General features: G+C 42.7%; 1 protein-coding gene across 8 annotated transcripts in view; it reads right to left on the bottom strand.

Annotated features, from left to right (window-relative positions):
• Positions 1-17,651, bottom strand: part of ANKRD13C (ankyrin repeat domain 13C) — a 75,065-nt gene extending 57,414 nt beyond the window's left edge. For 6 of the 8 annotated variants that reach the window (XM_059689192.1, XM_059689189.1, XM_059689191.1 and 3 more), the window contains exons 1-2: positions 16,891-17,651; positions 4,137-4,178 (exon numbers count right to left, since the gene is read on the bottom strand). In XM_059689192.1, coding sequence (XP_059545175.1) covers positions 4,137-4,178; positions 16,891-17,332 — 484 coding nt within the window. In that variant the 5' untranslated portion in view covers positions 17,333-17,651. The remainder of the gene's footprint in view (positions 1-4,136; positions 4,179-16,890) is intronic. The other 2 variants (XM_059689185.1, XM_059689186.1) reach the window with 2 other exon arrangements.
• Positions 17,652-18,165: the final 514 nt, after the last annotated feature.

The following is an 18,165-nucleotide window of genomic DNA, read 5'->3' as shown; positions in this document are numbered from 1 at the left end:
TGTCATGATAAACAACATGCTTCCCTATTTATAATGGTCTGGACCTCTAGCAACTTCAGTGCGAAATTATAGCTAATTTGCCTACAAACATCAGGTGGTCATAATAATCTGGCCACTCAGTATATGTGTGTGTGTGTGTGTGTATACACACACACACACATATATCTACACATACCCACACACATATATACACACACATACACATATACATATCTCTATATATAAAATAGAGAAATATGCTAATTAACCGGGACACAATAACAAGTCGACCAAACAGGAGGAGATTGTGCAAGGAGCGTCGGGGGCGGGGCGGCATAGTCCTCCACGCACCTGCACTGGGGGAGGGCCTGATCAGCAGCAGCTGTGGCTGCTTCAAGGGCTGGAGAGTGAGGCAGGGGCGGACTGGTGACTTGAGGGTGGGCGGCGCCACGCGATTTCAAATCACACGCTGTGCTCCTAGTATGGATATATTAGCACATATACGACAAGAAATAGGCCGATGACGGATGGATGGATGAAGGAAGAGAGGTAAGGAGGGAGGGAGAAAGGAAGGAAGGTAAGAAGGAAGGAAGGAGAATGGATGATCCTTCAAACTGCCTTGGTAATGCTTTTCCTGAGATGTAGCCAGTGCCCATATCTTAAGTTTCTAAAATATGTAGCCTCTTCATGAATCTCTAGAAGTTAATCAAGTTAGTCTGTTACTTCCAGAAAGAAAAAAAAGCAGTGTAACTAAATTAAAAAAATAGATTTGAGTCACCAATTTACACAGAATTTAAATCAAAATTAAGTTACCCTGCATATCATATGCTCCATTGAAGGATATGAACTTAAAAACGAAACTAGCAAAAGAATTCTGTGTGTTTTTTTCAACAAAGCAAGTTCTAGTAACACCCCTGGGATCAGCACCTATTGAGATCAAATGTTTATACCAACTACATTACACTATCTACACTAATAAAAGACAAACATGCAATTTGACCGTACCTTCTCTACGCCTTAAGCCACGCCCACCAGCCAATCAGGGTGACTATATCCAAATTTGCCCAACCAAGATGGCGGCCGGCAGCCACGGAGCTGGAGCAAGCAGGAGGCTTGGCTGCCCCAATGATGGAGGAAGCCAAGCTTCCTGCCTGCCGAGGAGGCTCTGAGCTCCACTTAAAGCAACAAAGTTTCAATTATAGAAGGTAAATAAACCCCAGATACCTGCTTTCAGCCGGCCCTGGCCATGGAGATGGAGCGAGCAGGAGGCTTCCCTCCCGCCCGCCCTGGCAGGCTCTGAGCTCCTCTCAAGGCTACAAAGTTTCAATTATAGAAGGTAAATAAACCCCAGAATAAAAAAGAAAAAAGGAAAAAAGGAGAGGCTGGGAGCTTCCGTCGCCAGGGGGCTTGGCCAGCCTGAAAACGGCCCTCAGCCCCTCACTCAGACTGGCCAGGCACCCCAGTGGGGACCCCCACCCTGAAGGGGGTGTGACCAGCTGCAAACAGCCATCAGCCCCTCACTCAGGCTGGCCAGGCATCCCAGTGGGGACCCCCACCCTGAAGGGGGTGTGACCAGCCTGCAAACAGCCATCAGCCCCTCACCCAGGCTGGTCAGGCACCCCAGCGGGATCCCCACCCTGATCTGGGACACCCTTCAGGGAAAACCAGCCGGCCCCCACCCATGCACCAGGCCTCTATCCTATATAATAGAAGGGTAATATGCAAACTGACCCTAACAGCAGAACGACTGGGAATGACTGGTCACTATGACACACACTGACCACCAGGGTGCAGACGGTCAATGCAGGAGCTGCCCCCTGGTGGTCAGTGCGCTCCCACAGGGGAAGCTCTGCTCAGCCACAAGCCAGGCTGATGGCTGCCAGCACAGCGGTGGTGGCGGGAGCCTCTCCTGCCTCCTCAGCAGCACTAAGGATGTCAGACTGCAGCTTAGGCCTGCTTCCCGCTGGCAAGTAAACATCCCCTGAGGGCTGCCGGACTGCCAGAGGGATGTCTGACTGCCAGCCTGGGCCCGATCCCCCAGGGAGCGAGCCTAAGCCAGCAGGTGGACATCCTCCGAGGGGTCCCAGACTGCAAGAGGGCATAGCCCTGGCTGAGGGACCACCCCGAGTGCACAAATTTTTGTGCACCGGGCCTCTAGTCTATATATATAAAAAGCCAGTGACTGAAATGTCGTAACTACCAGTCACTATGATGCCCACTGCGGCCAGCGAACAGGCCCGATTGGGGGTGGGGCCGGCAGGCCAAACCCCCCTCTCCCACAGTCCTTCCCCCTGGCTGACCCCACCCCCGATCAGCCGGCCCCACCCCTGACCACTCCCTCTCCCCAATAGGGGGTGGGGCTGGCCAGCAAACCTCCCTCAGCCCCTCCCCCTGCTCACCCCCACCACCCCGATCCGCATCCTCACCCCCATCAGGGGCAGGGCCAGCCAGCCTACTGCCTGCAGCCCCTCCCTCCAGCCAGCCCACCCCCAATGGGCCCCCACCACCCCATTCTCATGGTACCTCCCCTCAACCAGTTCTGCCCCCGATTAGCCCCCCCCACCCCAATCGCCTGTGGCCCCTCCCCCAAGCTGGCCTGGCCCTGATCGGGCCCCAATTGGGGTGGGCCGGCTGGTCACCCTCCTGCTATCTCCTCCTCCCAACAGGCCTGTCCCTGATCCACCGGTTGGGGTAGGCTGGCTGGACCCCAACTGTGCATGAATTCGTGCACTGGGCCTCTAGTATAACAATAACAAATATCCATAATGATACATCTAGGTTAAAAAAAAAGTCTTAAAAAAAAAAAGTCTTAAAAATAATAAGCCTGTTTAAAAAAAGAAAGAGTATATGTTTTAAAAATTCTTTTAGCAAACACATGTAAAATTTTAAATTCTAGCATTCAAAAGGTTGCCAATCATCTCACCGGTATGGCTCAGTGGTTGAGCATTGGCCCATGAACCAAAAGGTCCCTAGTTCAATTCCTCGTCAGAGCACATGCCCGTTTGCAGGCTCGATCCTGGAGGCGCCAACAAATGTTTCTCTCTGTTTCTATCTCTCTCTCCCTCTCCCTTCCTCTCTCTAAAATCAATAAAAACATATTTTTTTAAAAAGGTTGCCAATCAGCTATCTGGAATCCTCACTTTTCAGAATTATTGGGAATCAAGATAACTAAGATTTTATGGCATCTAGGAATAGCCTTATAAAGCAGATCTTTTAAATCACCTATCTACAAGTTGTTTTCTTAATTAAAGAATAAACAAGTATTAAATGTTTACAATCATATACAAAAGACTAGAGTTTTTAATACATAAAAGTTCACATTAAAGATTATAAAACTCTGAATATTAAAAGTATTACAATAATGAATAAACCTTAATATGTGAAAATAAGAGTCTCCTAAAATTATAAATACTTGCTTGACAAAATAACCAAGTAAGGGAAAAAAAAACCCATAATTTCACAAAGCATAAAGGTTAATATAAGATTTCCACTATGAGCCCTAGCTGGTTTGGCTCAGTGGATAGAGCATCGATCTGGCGGCTGAAGGGTCCCGGGTTCAATTCCGGTTAAGGGCACATGCCTGGATTGTGGGCTCGATCCCCAGGAGGCAGCCGATCAATGATTCTCTCTCATCATTGATGTTTCTATCTTTCTCCCTCTCCCTTCCTCTCTGAAATCAATAAAGATATACAGTGGGGCCTTGACTTACGAGTGTCCCGACTAACGAGTTTTTTGAGATACGAGCCGTCTCTCAGCTGATTTTTTGCTTTGAGTTGCGAGCTAAAATTCGGGTTACGAGCCAGCTTCAGATACCCCACTGCTAGTTTTGCAGCGAACTTCACAGTGAACGCCACAACATCAGCCCAGCATCACTGTTGATTTGACATACGAGTAATTTGAGTTACGAGCTCCGTCACGGAATGAATTAAACTCGTAAGTCAAGGCCCCACTGCAAATAACAAAAAAAGATAAAAAAAAAAAAAAGATTTCCACTATGAGAAAATATTTATTTTTCATATACTGAATCCTAAGCTCAATTAGCAAATAAAATAATCAGGCTAATTTGTAAAATCTGAAAAGACAAAATTCACATGGAAAAATTAAAGCTGACTATACGTTAGTGAAGTTAAACATAAAAAAAGAAAGTATTTACTAACCTTTATTTCCTAACATCACAGCAAGATGTAAAGGAGTGTTTCCTAAAATAAAATAAAAAGTTAAATTAGTATAAAAACACTAGCAGCCCTTGCACGAATCCATGTGCCAGTAGCTCGCTGCCCCCCTCCTGTAGCTCCCCCACTGCCCCTCCTCCCACCCCCCCCATAGCTTGCTGCCCTGCCCCCTCCTGTAGCTCTCCACCGCCCACTTGTAGCTCACTTCCCAACCCTCCTGCTGATCTGTGATCCAGTTGTTACGTGGTTGGTCGTTACGTAACAACCATTTGCATATTACATCTTTATTATATAAAAGTAGTTTCAACTCCTTCACAAATTTCACTGACAGATTTTAAGCAAAGTAAATGTGATTGCAAATGATCCTGTTTATATGGCAAATTCAAAGTCAGAAGACGCTAAGGTTTCCAAACATAATACAGCCAACTCCTCTTACCTCTGCCAACCCACCCCCATCTCTCTCCAAAAAATACCCATTTTGCTTTAGGGATTTCTTCTCTAAATAGATTTAGAGCTTCTTTTGCTGCTAATTTATCTGTCATATTATTCTTTCTTATTCAGCAAACAACTTAAATACTTACTATAAACTCATTCTTGGAGATAAGTATCAATAAGATCCAATCCCATCCTCAAGTTGCCAAAATTCTGTTAGAGACTAATATGAAAATAAATCATTGTTATATTATTTAGTAGAATAGAAGGGACTGTAGCATGATAATGGAACACAGGGCAGAGCACCTAATTTTGCCTGTGCAGAGAGACTTAAATATTAAAGATAGACCACACTGAAAAAAGTCTTAAAGAATAGGTTAGAAATTTGTAGGAAAAAAAAGCAACACTGCCTAGTCTTCCATTCAAATGCAAGAACAGTTTTTGGGAAATACACAAAAATGGTTTTAATTGGTGTGAGTCAAGAGCTTGTAAAAGAATAGCAAATAATGAAATTGGAACTATTTGCAAAAGACAAATCTTTTTGAGAACCTGCAGGCTATGTTCGAGAGTTCGGACTATATCTTATAGTTGATGTTATAGAATGACTAATTTAATTTCAAAATGATTTCCCAAACCATACAGCCTCAAAACTTCTTGATTATAGAAGAAATCAAAACTATAGTAACATTTTAAAATAAAGTTACTAATTAAAGTTTATGTGTATTAATTTTCAGATATTAGCATTTTTACAGAAGTTGCTACATGAACAATTTTTTCCAATAAAACGAACTACACATGATTGAAGAAATCATATACAGGATTAAAAAAACTTGATTACATTTTCTAAAAAATCTGCATGTGATCTATCCCAATCCCATAGCTAAACAAAACCTGCCAAAACCTGCCAACACACACACACCCCTTTTGCTCAATAAAGCCAGAAAACAATGGCAAAGAGAGCATGACTGTATTTTATGTAAAATTTACAAGGCACAAATAAATTCACTAAATTTAAATTGTATTTATAAGAAATTTTACAAAAAAAACAAGCTGTGTTACAGTAAATATCTTCGTCTTAGTCATTAGAAACCAAAAAAAAAAAATTTTTTAATGGCAGACTTTGGAATATAATTCACATTATGGTTTTCAGAAATAAAAATTTGAAGTACAAACTTCAATTAGTGACTAGGCAATATACTCCCCAGTTTTCACACCTCAGAACTTAACGTAGTTGAATAGGAAAACCACTATGATATAATTGTTAATAATCAAACACTGAAGCATGTCCCAGAACAGACATGACTACCAAAAGTCACTGGTATAAGCTATTTTCCAAAGACAAACGTCAATCCCCCCAAGATGTCATACCCTTTAGAGTGAGCTAGCGATCTTTTCAAAATGCTATGTCATAATGTTAGAAATATTTATATGAGTAAGAATGAAAACAAGTCCAATGAAAAAGTATCCTGTGGCCTAAGTCAGGCCACATGCCCAGGTTTCAGGCTTGATCCATAGTAAGGGGCATGCAGGAGGCAGCTAACTGATGTTTTACTCTCTCATCAAAGTTTCTCTCTCTCTCCCCCTCTCCTTTCCTATCTAAAAATCAATTAAATGAGATCTAAAAGATATGCAGGAACTAAGAAATCAAAGAATGAAAAGAAAAGCATTCCAGACAGAGGCCAAAGTAACCTGGAATATTCAAGGAACTGAAAGAAGACAAGGCCAGAACACAGAAAAAAAAAGATTTTTGTACAAGATAATATCAGAGAAGTAGGCAACGGCCAAATCCATGCAGAGCTCTGTAACAATGATAAGAAATATGAATGTACTTTTAAGTGGAAAAGACATTAAAGGATCTTGAGCATGGACATGACCTGATACAAATAAATTTTAAGATTATACTTGTTACCATATAGAGAATGGAACAGAGGAGAGGCATAGGGAAACTAGTTATGACTCTGGTGCAGTATTCTAGGGAAAAGATAATACAAATTGGTTGGTTTCAAGTGGTGGCAATGGAGACAGAAAGTAGACTGATTTAAAATAACTTGTTGATTGATGTGTATGGGTAGGAGAATGGGGTGAGAAAAAGAATAATCCCAATGACCGAAGTTTAAGCAATTGCATAGTTAATGTGATTTACTAAAAGACTGATTGGCTAGGTGTGAGATGGAAAATGATAACTCCATTTTGGACAAGTATATTTTAATATATCTATGAGATTCCCAAGTAGAAAAATTACAAAATCTGGAACTCCAAGAAGTCTAGAGATCAAATATGTAAATTTCTGAATATTCATTTTTGTCCTACCTGTAGAAAAGGCAGTAACAGTTACCTTTCTTCATTCTCTATCTTAAAGGAAAAATAAATAAATAAATAACATGCTCTAAATGGTAACTGAAAAAGAAAATAAGAAAATAACACTGGTTATTTTCAGGAGGGTAACTGGGTAGCTAAAGATGTACCTAGATAATTACTCTGTTTTCTTAACCCATCCAAGAACATCTAGATGTAAAGTTAAAGTATAAGTATCTACTTAAGTTACAAATGAAACTTCTCATTTCAAATCCAAATCAATCACATTTCCAAAATATTCATGAACTAGAAATGACTGAGTTCAATAATCTGATCTCTCTCAATTTACAGTTAAGAACATAATCAGAAATACATACTACAATTAAGGAAGCCAAATATCATGCTGTGATTCAATATTTTAAATGCAAATGATCATCAACATCATCATCTTCACCTAGCCAATCAACACCGCATTTACTTTACTGACCAAGTGTATCATGAAATAAGGGCTCAAATGTTCTAGTCACCTTCATGTATTATCCCCTCAGTTTTAAGTCCTCTATCTGCTGCTTAAGCTAGTTACACAAAGAAAATCAAAACTTAAAATAACCTTCTCTGTGAAGTTTTCACAATGAAGTTTTAAATCTGAAATTGGATTCCTTGGTTCTAACTTGGTAAACAAAATTGAACTATTTTATCAAATGAGTAAAACACTCCAGTAACATTAAGACTATTATAGTATGAAAGTATGCAAATTATTAACCAAATGGCTAGCATTTCTGGCTCACCTATTATATGTGCCCAATACAATGCTATATACTTTATATACCTTATTTAATTTGCTCCATACCCTGTAAGACAAATATTATTTCAAAGTTAAGAAAAATAAAGCTAATAACAGTTAAGTAATTTTCTAAAATTACGTATCTAGAAATTGTGGGAGTCATGACTCTAAGATCCTTATTCCTTTTACTACACTAACAGTTTTAAAACATTTTGGTCGCTAGACCCTTTTTTTTCTAGGCCCTTTTATACTCAAGAATTACTGAAGATGCCAAAAATCTTTTAGAAATATAAATCTATCAATTTTTACCATATTAGAAATTAAAATTTAATGTTTTTACATTTTTATTTAATTTTAAAAGGACAATAAACCCATTGTGTTTATATAAATTTTCTGAAAAAATAATCACATTTTTCAAAACAAACAAAAAAAGTGAATGAATAGATCTTTTACTGATACCTGATCTTTTTTAAATTTTTTATCTACACTAATAAAAGAGAAAAATGGTAATTGGCGTACGACGATAGCCTTTTCACTGGCTAATCAGGGCTATATGCAAATTAACTGCCAACTAAGATTGGCAGTTAACTGCCAACAAGATGGCAGTTAATTTGCATATGTAGGCACAATGCAGGGAGGCAAAAGGGAAAGCAGGAAGAAGCCCCCTGCCACTGACAGTGATCGGAAACCCAGGGGGGAGCTAAGAGCTGGGGGGCAGGGCAAAGGCGGCCCTGGGGCCGCCTTTGCCCTGCCCCCCAGCCATGATCGGAGAATCAGGCGCCTTTTCCGCCCTGGCCAGTGATAGCAGGAAGTAGGGGTGGAGCCAGCGATGGGAGCTGGGCACGGTCGAAGCTGGCAGTCCTGGGAGCTAGGGGTCCCTTGCCTGGGCCTAAAGCGGAGCCCACGATCGCGGGGCCGCTGCAGCTGCGGGTCCCCGCTGCCCGGGCCGGACGCCTCACCCAGAGGCGGTAGGCCTGGGCAGGGGCGGAGCCTGCAACCGCGGGGAGCTGGGGGTCCCCTGCCCAGGCCTGACACCTCTGCCGGAGGCCTCAGGCCTGGTCAAGGGGCCGATCCGGTGATTGGTGATCGGAGGGTGATGAGGGTCAACTCCTCTGGCCGAGGCATCAGGCCTGGGTGGGGGGCGGAGCCGGGGATTGGGGGGATATGATGGTCCCCTTGCCCAGGCCTGAAGCCTGGGTCAGAGGCGTCAGGCTTGGGTGGGGGGTGGAGCAAGCGATCAGAGGGAGATGGGGGTCCCCTGCCCAGGCATGATTCCTGGGCCAGAGGCCTCAGGCCTGGGCGGGGGCCAGAGCCAGTGATCAGGGGGAGATGGGAGTCCCCTGTCCAAGCCTGACACCTCTGGCGGAGGCGTCAGGCCTGGGCAAGGGGCCGATCAGGCGATCGGAGGGTGATGGGGGTCTACGCCTGAGGGCTCCCAGTATGTGAGAGGGGGCAGGCTGGGCTGAGGGACACGCCCCCCCACACACACACACCCAGTGCACGAATTTCGTGCACCGGGCCCCTAGTTTTTAAATATATTTTATTGCTATTTTACAGAGAGGAAGAGGGAGAGAGATAGAGAGTTAGAAACATCGATGAGAGAGAAACATCGATCAGCAGCCTCCTGCACACCCCCTACTGGGGATGTGCCTGTAACCAAGATGCATATCCTTGACCGGAATCGAACCCGGGACCCTTCAGTCGGCAGGCTGACGCTCTATCCACTGAGCCAAACAGGTTAGGGATGATACATGATTTTTGATCATCTGAAAATTATTGGTTGACCAAGTTACACAGATCTTCTAAATGTTAACTCATTTTATTATACAAAATAAAAAAAATTCACATTTGGTAATATCACCCATCTGACTAGTACAGTCTTTAAATATCGGGAAACTATCAAACTTTTTCCAAATACTAATTTTCATTTCAAAGTTTGATGTTTTTTTCCCACTGGCAATACTTCAATTGTTTTCCTTGAAGTCACAGGTTCACTTCATTCAATATCCAGAAAATGTGTGCCACATATCCAAATTGGAATAACCATTGTTTGTCTGTAAACTGGCCTTTTTTTTCCCAAGTAAAAATGGGGTGCCATGACAAAAGCAAGTGGCTTACAACTCAAAAAACTGCAGAACTGTTTTCTCTTATTTTCTCTTCAGTATGCAGAGCATCATGCATATTCCATATTATGTCAAAAAATATAAAAAAGATATGTACTTGAGATTAAGACAATAAAATTAATCATTTCTACAACTTCATCAAAGACTTTAAGAAAAATGGCTTTTAAAATTAAAACTGCAAGGACATGGCAGTGAATAATATAATGTCTACTGGCAGTTTGGTGCCTTGATTCATGTTAAGGTTCCAAAAATTTTATTCACCACTGCTTTTGTACCATGAGCAAAAATGTCAGCACAGTGAGAAAGGCAAACTATGACTGTGTATTTTTACAAAAATAGTTTTGACTTGATGTGCCCCCTATCTGGGAAGCAAAGCAGGAAATTACAAGTACTAGAACCAACATAGCTCTAGCTTCTACAGACACCCTCAAGTCTCGTCCAATCAAGCAATAGGGAGAATTTTTGTATTTTCTCTCATAAATGGTACTATACTATATACTCATACATGCGCATATTATATCCAACCGCTCATCAACTCCTACCTTCTATTTCCATAGCTCCCTTCCTTATTAAAATAGAATGGTAAGTTGACCCGTGTGTCCCCTAATTTTTGCTTCAGAGAGCAGACAGAGTGAGCCTTTTAAAATCAGTGTTACTCCTCTTTCAAATCCTCGAATTGCTTCCTATGTTGCTCAGATAAAAACCCAAATCTTGAACAATGGTCTATAAAAGTTCCTCCCTGTCACCTCTCAAATCTCCTCTTTCCACTCTACCCCTTGTACCAACCACACTGGCCTTCCTATTCCTTAAACATGGTACTTTCTTTGCATCTGCCTGAAACTCTGTTCTGCCAGATATGCGCTCTCTAACGTCCTTTAGATAACTGCCTAAATCTATTTTATCACTGATGTCTTCCCGGAACCTGACTTCCATGAAATAATTACTACCTCCCCTCTCCTCATCTTCTCTACACTCCTCACCCTGCTTTATTTTACTCTATATTTATCATTACCATATATGTATTGGTTTGTCAATTATTTACCTTTCCCCTTTTAAAATATAAGCAGGAGACTAGGAACTTTGTTTAGTTCACTGCTGTAAATCAGACCTAAAACACTGTTTATCACACATTGTGAGCTCAATATATATCTGTTACATGAAGGAATAAATGAAAAAAGAAAAGAAAAAGAAAGATAAAAAACCATTAGCATAGTGTTAAAATCGGTTTTTACTCTCCAAAAAACATTTCACCCCCGGACAAAGCAGGTCTCCACAAGAAAGCCAACCCAACGATACATACACGTAAGAGGACATGCAAGACTGCACATATGCTTTTATAAAATTCAGTACAGTGCTGAGTAAGGGAAAGCATGCATTAACATGCCTGATAGATATCTACCATCAAGAATCTAAATGTAGCAAAACTACAGATGACTTACAGGAGTCAAATGAACCTAACCTCATAGACTGACAGGCAGTATAAATCCAAGTATCAGATAAAATCTCAAGTGAAGTCTAAACCTCAAAACTTAACCCATGGACAGTCCTACTCGGTTGGAGATGCACATGGGGGAAGAGGTGAAAGATGGAAAGTCATATTCATATGGTCAGGAAGATCAACTGGCCCTAGCTGTTTGGCTCAGTGGTTAAGTTAAAGCGTAGGCCTATGGACTGAAGGGTTCAAGAGCACATTCCTCAGTTGCAGGCTCAATCCCCAGCCCTGGTCGGGTGTGTGCAGGAGGCAACCAATTTATGTGTCTCTCTCCCATTAATGTTTCTCTGTGTGTGTCTTTCCCCCTCCCTTTCACTCTCTCTCTAGAAATCAATGGAAAAATAGCCTCGAGTGAGGATTAACAAACAAACAAACAAAATTATCAACTGAATCAACCCCAGCAAAGGTATATAACACTTGAATGGATTATCTTGGGCCTCCAGAACCATTCTAAGGGAAAACAAGGTCTGCCTTTTAAAAACAAAGTTCAGAAAAGACTACAAAATACGAGGAGAGCCCTAGCTGGTTTGGTACAGTGGAAAGAGCATTGTTGGCCTGTGGACTGAAGGGTCCCGGGTTCAATTCCAGTCAAGGGCACATGCCTGGGTTGTGGGCTCCAGCTCCAGTAGAGGGCGTGCAGGAGGCAGCTGATCAATGATTCTCTCTCATCATTGATGTTACTCTCTCTTCCTCTCTAAAATCAATCAAAATATTTAAAAAACACACACACACACAAAAAAACACGAGGACAGATATACAACTACCAGCGTTCTTTTTTAAAGATGTGCCATCATTATAATCCTCCTGGCTAAAATTGTTCACTTGAGGTTTAGTTCAAGACTTTTTTTTTTTTTTGCCATGCAGTTTAGCTTTATAGTCAGTTCTTTTCATATAGACATAATATGCATTATTCTCTTGCATTAACTATCATAAAGATTTTAGTGACAAAATAATATCAAAAGGGAATTTAAAGATTTCTAGAGAATAAATCAGAATTGAAAAAACATACAAACACCAAACAGATTATCCTATTGCCTCAATTCTCAAACATACATTTTTAAACTTTCAAAATTAAAATGTTTTAAAATCCCTGCATGAAGATATCTGTCAGCTACCAGGCAGAGATATCACATGTTAATTATTTCCTTATCACTTCAATGAGTTACCCACATTTAGAAATACTCTAAATTGAATTTTAACTTAAATTTGAAATCTACAATCACTTCAAGATTACACTACAACTCAGGAAAAATAAAAATTAACTGTATATAGAGAGGATGGCTTGTCACATGCCAGACAATGTAATTAAAGGCAGTAGAAACTGCCAAATCTCTCAGAATAGATCAGAAATTGTTCACAATCTAGAAAAGGCTGTGGTGAGCAATTTATATATCAATATCTTTCATCTTTCTGACACCTAAAAGCTCTGACTAATGGCCAAGAGAAGGTGCTTAACTTCTAAGGATATGTAAGTAAATTAATAGAAAAAATAAAATTACATGTTTAACAAATAGGAAGTGCACTCAAAATCAAGAGAGTCTTCGATATGCTTCACCAACATTATCAATTCTAAAGGTGAAAAGGTAAAAACATGATGCTTTGTTTAACTACCATTGGCTAAAAGTGATTCAGAAAAATCTTAATAGTCAATATAAAAAAAAAAAGCTTATTTATACTTAAACTTTAATTCTATGCTAAAGAGAAAAGATATACCAAATATAAAAAGTTCAATAAATCTGTGTACATTTAACGTAATGGATCTTTTTACCCATCCCAAAAAAATTTGTTACTAAACATACACTGAATCACAATCACTTGGCATATTTATTTATTTATTTTAAATAAGTATTTTTTAAATTTATTTTATTTTTTTTAATATTTTATTGATTTTCTACAGAGAGGAAGGGAGAGAGATAGAGAGTCAGAAACATCGATGGGAGAGAAACATCGATCAGCTGCCTCCTGCACATCCCCCACTGGGGTTGTGCCCGCAACCCTGGTACATGCCCCTGACCGGAATCGAACCTGGGACCTTTCAGTCCGCAGGCCGACGCTCTATCCACTGAGCCAAACTGGTTTCGGCCACTTGGCGTATTTAAACACAGTATATACATGATTTAACTTAAATTTCAAGAGATTTGTTTGGATCCAAATTCAGTAGACCTCAAAATAATTGATGGCTCAAAAAAAGCAATTCATATTCAACCAACATTTTTACCACAAAAGAAAAAGCTCTATTTTTCCTTGTTCCTATTCAATTCAATAAAGAAGGAAGAATTTAAAAACTAGAGTTTCACTGAAAGAAGATGTTTAAGATTTTCACTTATTTAACACACACTTAGTATGTACTGTTTCAGGGACTACTCTAAGCACTTTATAAATGATGTTATATGAAGAATGGATACAGAAGTTAGGAATGTTTACCTGAAGATAAGGAGAACATGATAGCTCTTGTCAAATATCTAAATGACTATCAAGTGAACCAGCTAGCCCATTTAAATAAAAAAGATACAGAACAAGCAAGAGATTTGGGCTCTGAAAAACTATGAGAGCTCTCCAATGGCAAAATCTCTCTACAAGTCTACTAATAAGCACTAAATGGGAAAATATATACTAAAGCACTTGCTGTAAACTGCCACATACACATTAAAATTGACTTCTTTGCAATACAGTGGGTCCTGATCGACAGAAATATTTACAAAGAGGTTGATAATGGGCTTTGGAGTTCACTTCTCATTTTTGCAACTTATCCTAAGTATGCAACTTCAGAAAACTTTCCTTTAGAATAGGGATAAAACCATTACTCTGCTTTGCAGAGTAATTGTGAGAATTAAATCTGATAATGTGTGTAAACAGTACAGTGCTGAAACACGCAATAAATTGTATCTATTATGATGACCACTATCATAATGTTGTGGAAGGAATCTCTACAGTGAACATAAAACTATGTGATATGATGTGGTATGATTGTATGGCTCTGCTATGCACTGGTATGAGTGTATGATTCTGCTATGCACTTATCATGTTACAACAATCCAAATACAATACATAGCTTGTTTATGTTTGGGTGACTTAAAAAGCATTTATCTTTTGTAATGTGAAAGGAAAAATATTCTAAAAATCTAAATTAAGTATCCAGGTTACTAAAAATCAAGCGTATAAATAACAAAATATAATGCGGAAATGATGCAGCTATAGAGAAAAAAGGGATTAAACAAGTAGCACATTAAATACAAACTACTCTTCCTAGAGACTTTACTGCAGGACATGAGAATACATATTGAAGGGGGGGAAACAATTACACTTTCCACAGGTATGTGAGCCACTGGTTACATTCATCAGAAATATCAACAATATAATGGTAGCTAAACACAATGCAAACATTTGGTATATCCAGGCAATTTAAAAAGTGAATTTCGGTGGACTATGGACAAGAACTTAGGGGTATTTAGGATTCCTATTACTTTGAACAGAATTTGTATTTTAACAAACCAACTTCTAAATGTTGCATATTATAGAATACTAGAAGCCCGGTGCACAAAAATTTGTGCACTGGCGGGGGGTGGGGTGGGGGGGGGGTGGGGGGTGTCTCTCAGCCCAACCTGTGCCCTCTCACAGTCTGGGACCCCTCGGGAGATAACCACCTGCTGGCTTAGGCCCGCTTGCCTGGTGGCAGATGGCACACCCGATCCCGCAGTGCTTGCCCTGTCTCCCCCAGTCGCACACGGCAGGCCCAGACCCCACGCTGGGGAGGGCAGCGGCTGGGGATCGCGCTGCAGCCCGCGCAGGGCGGCGCAGTGGGATCTGCCTGCAGTATGCAAATTTAACGGCCATCTTTGTTGGGTTAATTTGCACACTCTTCTGACTGGCTGATGAGCGTAGCGAAGGTACTGCCAATTAGCATCTTTGTCTTTTATTAGTGTGGGGTGGAAGCCCAATAATCTTGCAATTCAGTACCATTTGTGATCAATCAAGAATATCAGTTCTAACATACCATACTATCCTACTTAGCTATATTCATCTCGCTCTTTTTTGAAAAGGAATTAACTCTCAAAAGGCATCTTTTATGTTTTCAGGGATCTTTCTTTCAAAGACAATGACCATAAAGTAAAACGCAGCTACTATTAAGACCAAATAAGAGAAACTTCTTAATAACTGACTAATAACCAGAAACTACAACATTTTTCCCACTAAACATTCTTTCCCAAAAAGTTAAAATACAATTACCATCAATGAACTATATTATACTTGTTGCAACAGTAGTAAAACAAATAAATTAAATGTAGGAATGAAAAACTGGGTGCAGTTTTCAGGAACTTTTGGGGGGATTTGATTTATGACAAATGACAAGTAGTGGTATTATAATATCACTAAATTCAGAACACAAGAGCAATTGTTAGAAAATTATACAACCAACAGAAATCTTACTTCACCTCAATTTCTGCCCTAATTTTAGATAAGAAGCCTAGAGTCCAATGGAATTAAGGGAGCTTATTCCACAGGCAAGTATTTCATCAATGTGTTATATTATTTTGAGCACAGAGTTCATTAGTGTGTTCTAACTGAATGTATGCAATAGTCATGGTCAGTTAAAAGCAAAGCTATCAACAACATTTGCCAACTACCCAGTTTAAATGGCCTATGAAATGTTGAAAATATCAGTGTTTCCATTCGTTTTCATTAATTTACTGTTAACTAGAGGTCAACTCAATCACATTGTTTTTAGAACTAAAAATATATTTTAAAAAAATCAGCTGATGGGTTAAGGTAAGGCAAAAGTGGAAATAAAATCCTTGAATAACAAATGATACTACATTCTGTCATATAGGTTGTGAAGTTACCATGAAAAACCACAGTACTATTTTTAGTCACAGTCATCAAGATGAAATATTAGCAACTGCCTATCCAGAACAAGCAAAAAACTCAAAACTCTACTCCAACAAAATTTCACCTACTCGGAAGTCGCTTTACTTGCTCTAAGTATCAGATGTCAACACATTTAAACTGTGTGGCTTTCAAAAATCAAAGCACTTTACATTCCATCTTAAATGCAAAATTCAGACACTTCGTATCCAATTTTCCTAAAAGCATTTAAAAAGCGCACACACACAAAACAACAACAGAGAAACCACCACCTGGCAGGTACCCATCACAACCAGCTGCAATCCTGTTGGGATCTGTACCGAGGTGATGAAGGTAGGTGGGCAATATCCGAGTCCCACATTCAGACCCCAAGGTGGGGGACGAGAGATAAGAAAAGATTTAATTCCACAAACACAGGAAGAAAGCCAGGATGGATGAGAGGCACCCTAAAACTGCTTATCATCAAGAATCCACACACACTGAAGGCCTGTCTCAAAGACAAACAAATCGGCTGCTCGCAGGAAACTTTGCAGTGGGCGAGGAGGGGGCATGCCTTGGCACCCACCGGAGCCAACCCCCTGGCCCCTGGCACGCTGTCACTGAGCCCGGCACGACTCCCGGGGACGGCGAGCCAAGGAAAGAAGGGTCTGCGGGAGGAGAGCTTGGGGCTGCAGAGACGGGGGGGGGGGGGGGGGGGGCGGCGCGCCCGGAGCCCGGGAAGGGAGAGGCGGAGGGGCGCGCACTCCTCACCGTGATTATCTTTCTGCCCGATATTGTGCGTGCGGATGAGCGAGGACAGCCGCCTCACGTCCCCCTTGAAGACGCACTCGTGCACCGGGTAGTGTGCGGGGGAGACGCCTCCGTCGGCGGCCACCGCCACGGGGTGGGCGCCCGTTAGCAGAGTCTGGGGCTGGGAGGCGGCGGTGACGGAGGAATTGTGCAGCAGCGGCAGGGCCGGCGCGCCGGGAGGAGCGGAGGAGGCCGGGGCGGGCTTCAGCGGCAGCCGGTGGTGATGGTTGCTGAAGATCTTGTGACAGGCTTTGCCGCCCTTGCCGCCGCCGCCGCCCCTGCCTCCGGTGAAGGTGCCGCCAAGGGCCGCCGCCGCTTCTTCATCCCCAGGCTCCAGCAGGTCCCCCTCTTCTTTGCTGGGCTTGTGGTCCCTCCGCAGCGAGCGGATCTTCTCTCCGGTCATCGCCGCCAGGGGCAGGGAGGAGGTCCGGGGCGCTCAGCGCCGGCGGCAGGAGGCGATTAGAGCGGCGGCCGGGAGCCGCCGGCGCAGCAGGAACTCGCCGAGAGCCCCCGCGCCCCGGACGGACGCATCTCCCGGGGGAAGAGGAGCCGGCCCTCGCCGGGGACGAAAGGACGCGCGCTCGCTGGGGGGAGCTAGTGCTCAGGGGCCCACGGCACCGCGATCTCCGGCCCCGACGCGGCCAACGCCACCGCGCTCTCAGCCCGAAAAACAGGGCACGGCCATCTTCCCCTGGCTTCTCTCGCGAGAGCTCCCCCGGGAAGGGGGCGGGGGACGGGGGGGGGGCGGGCGGGAAAGGCAGGAAACACCGCGATAGGTGAGCGGCGTGCTCGCGCCCCCGCGCTGTCCGCTGCCGGAGGGCGGCGGGCGGCGGCACCTGCGGGGCCCCGCGTTCCTGCCTCGCGCGGGAGTTTCTGCGTTAGAAGACCCGTCGCTCCCGGTGGCCGCGCTTCTCGCGGAGGTTCTGCTGCGTCTTATGAACAAGGACTTGAACCCTCCGACCTCTAGGCTTCCCGGAGTGCCGGCTGACGGCACCGCACACAGGATGTGATGTCACTGAGATGCACAGGGCATTCATTCACTAAGCATCTACTTCGTGCCGCGCACTGAGCTAGTAGGTTTCTAAAATGCCACCCCTGGCGGGAAGGAGCTCAGCTGGTAGAGGAAGAGATTCAGGCAGTCGGGGTCAGCCTTGAAGTGGACGCGGGGAGTTAGGTTGCTCGCGCGCACCCACGCCCCCCCCCCCCCAAAAGAAGCAAATTTTAGAGTTGGAGTTG

Source organism: Myotis daubentonii, chromosome 3, assembly GCF_963259705.1.
Source record: "Myotis daubentonii chromosome 3, mMyoDau2.1, whole genome shotgun sequence".
Classification (NCBI taxonomy): domain Eukaryota; kingdom Metazoa; phylum Chordata; class Mammalia; order Chiroptera; family Vespertilionidae; genus Myotis; species Myotis daubentonii.
Note: the sequence above shows the minus strand (reverse complement) of the source record. Positions and strands in the feature narration are given on the sequence as shown.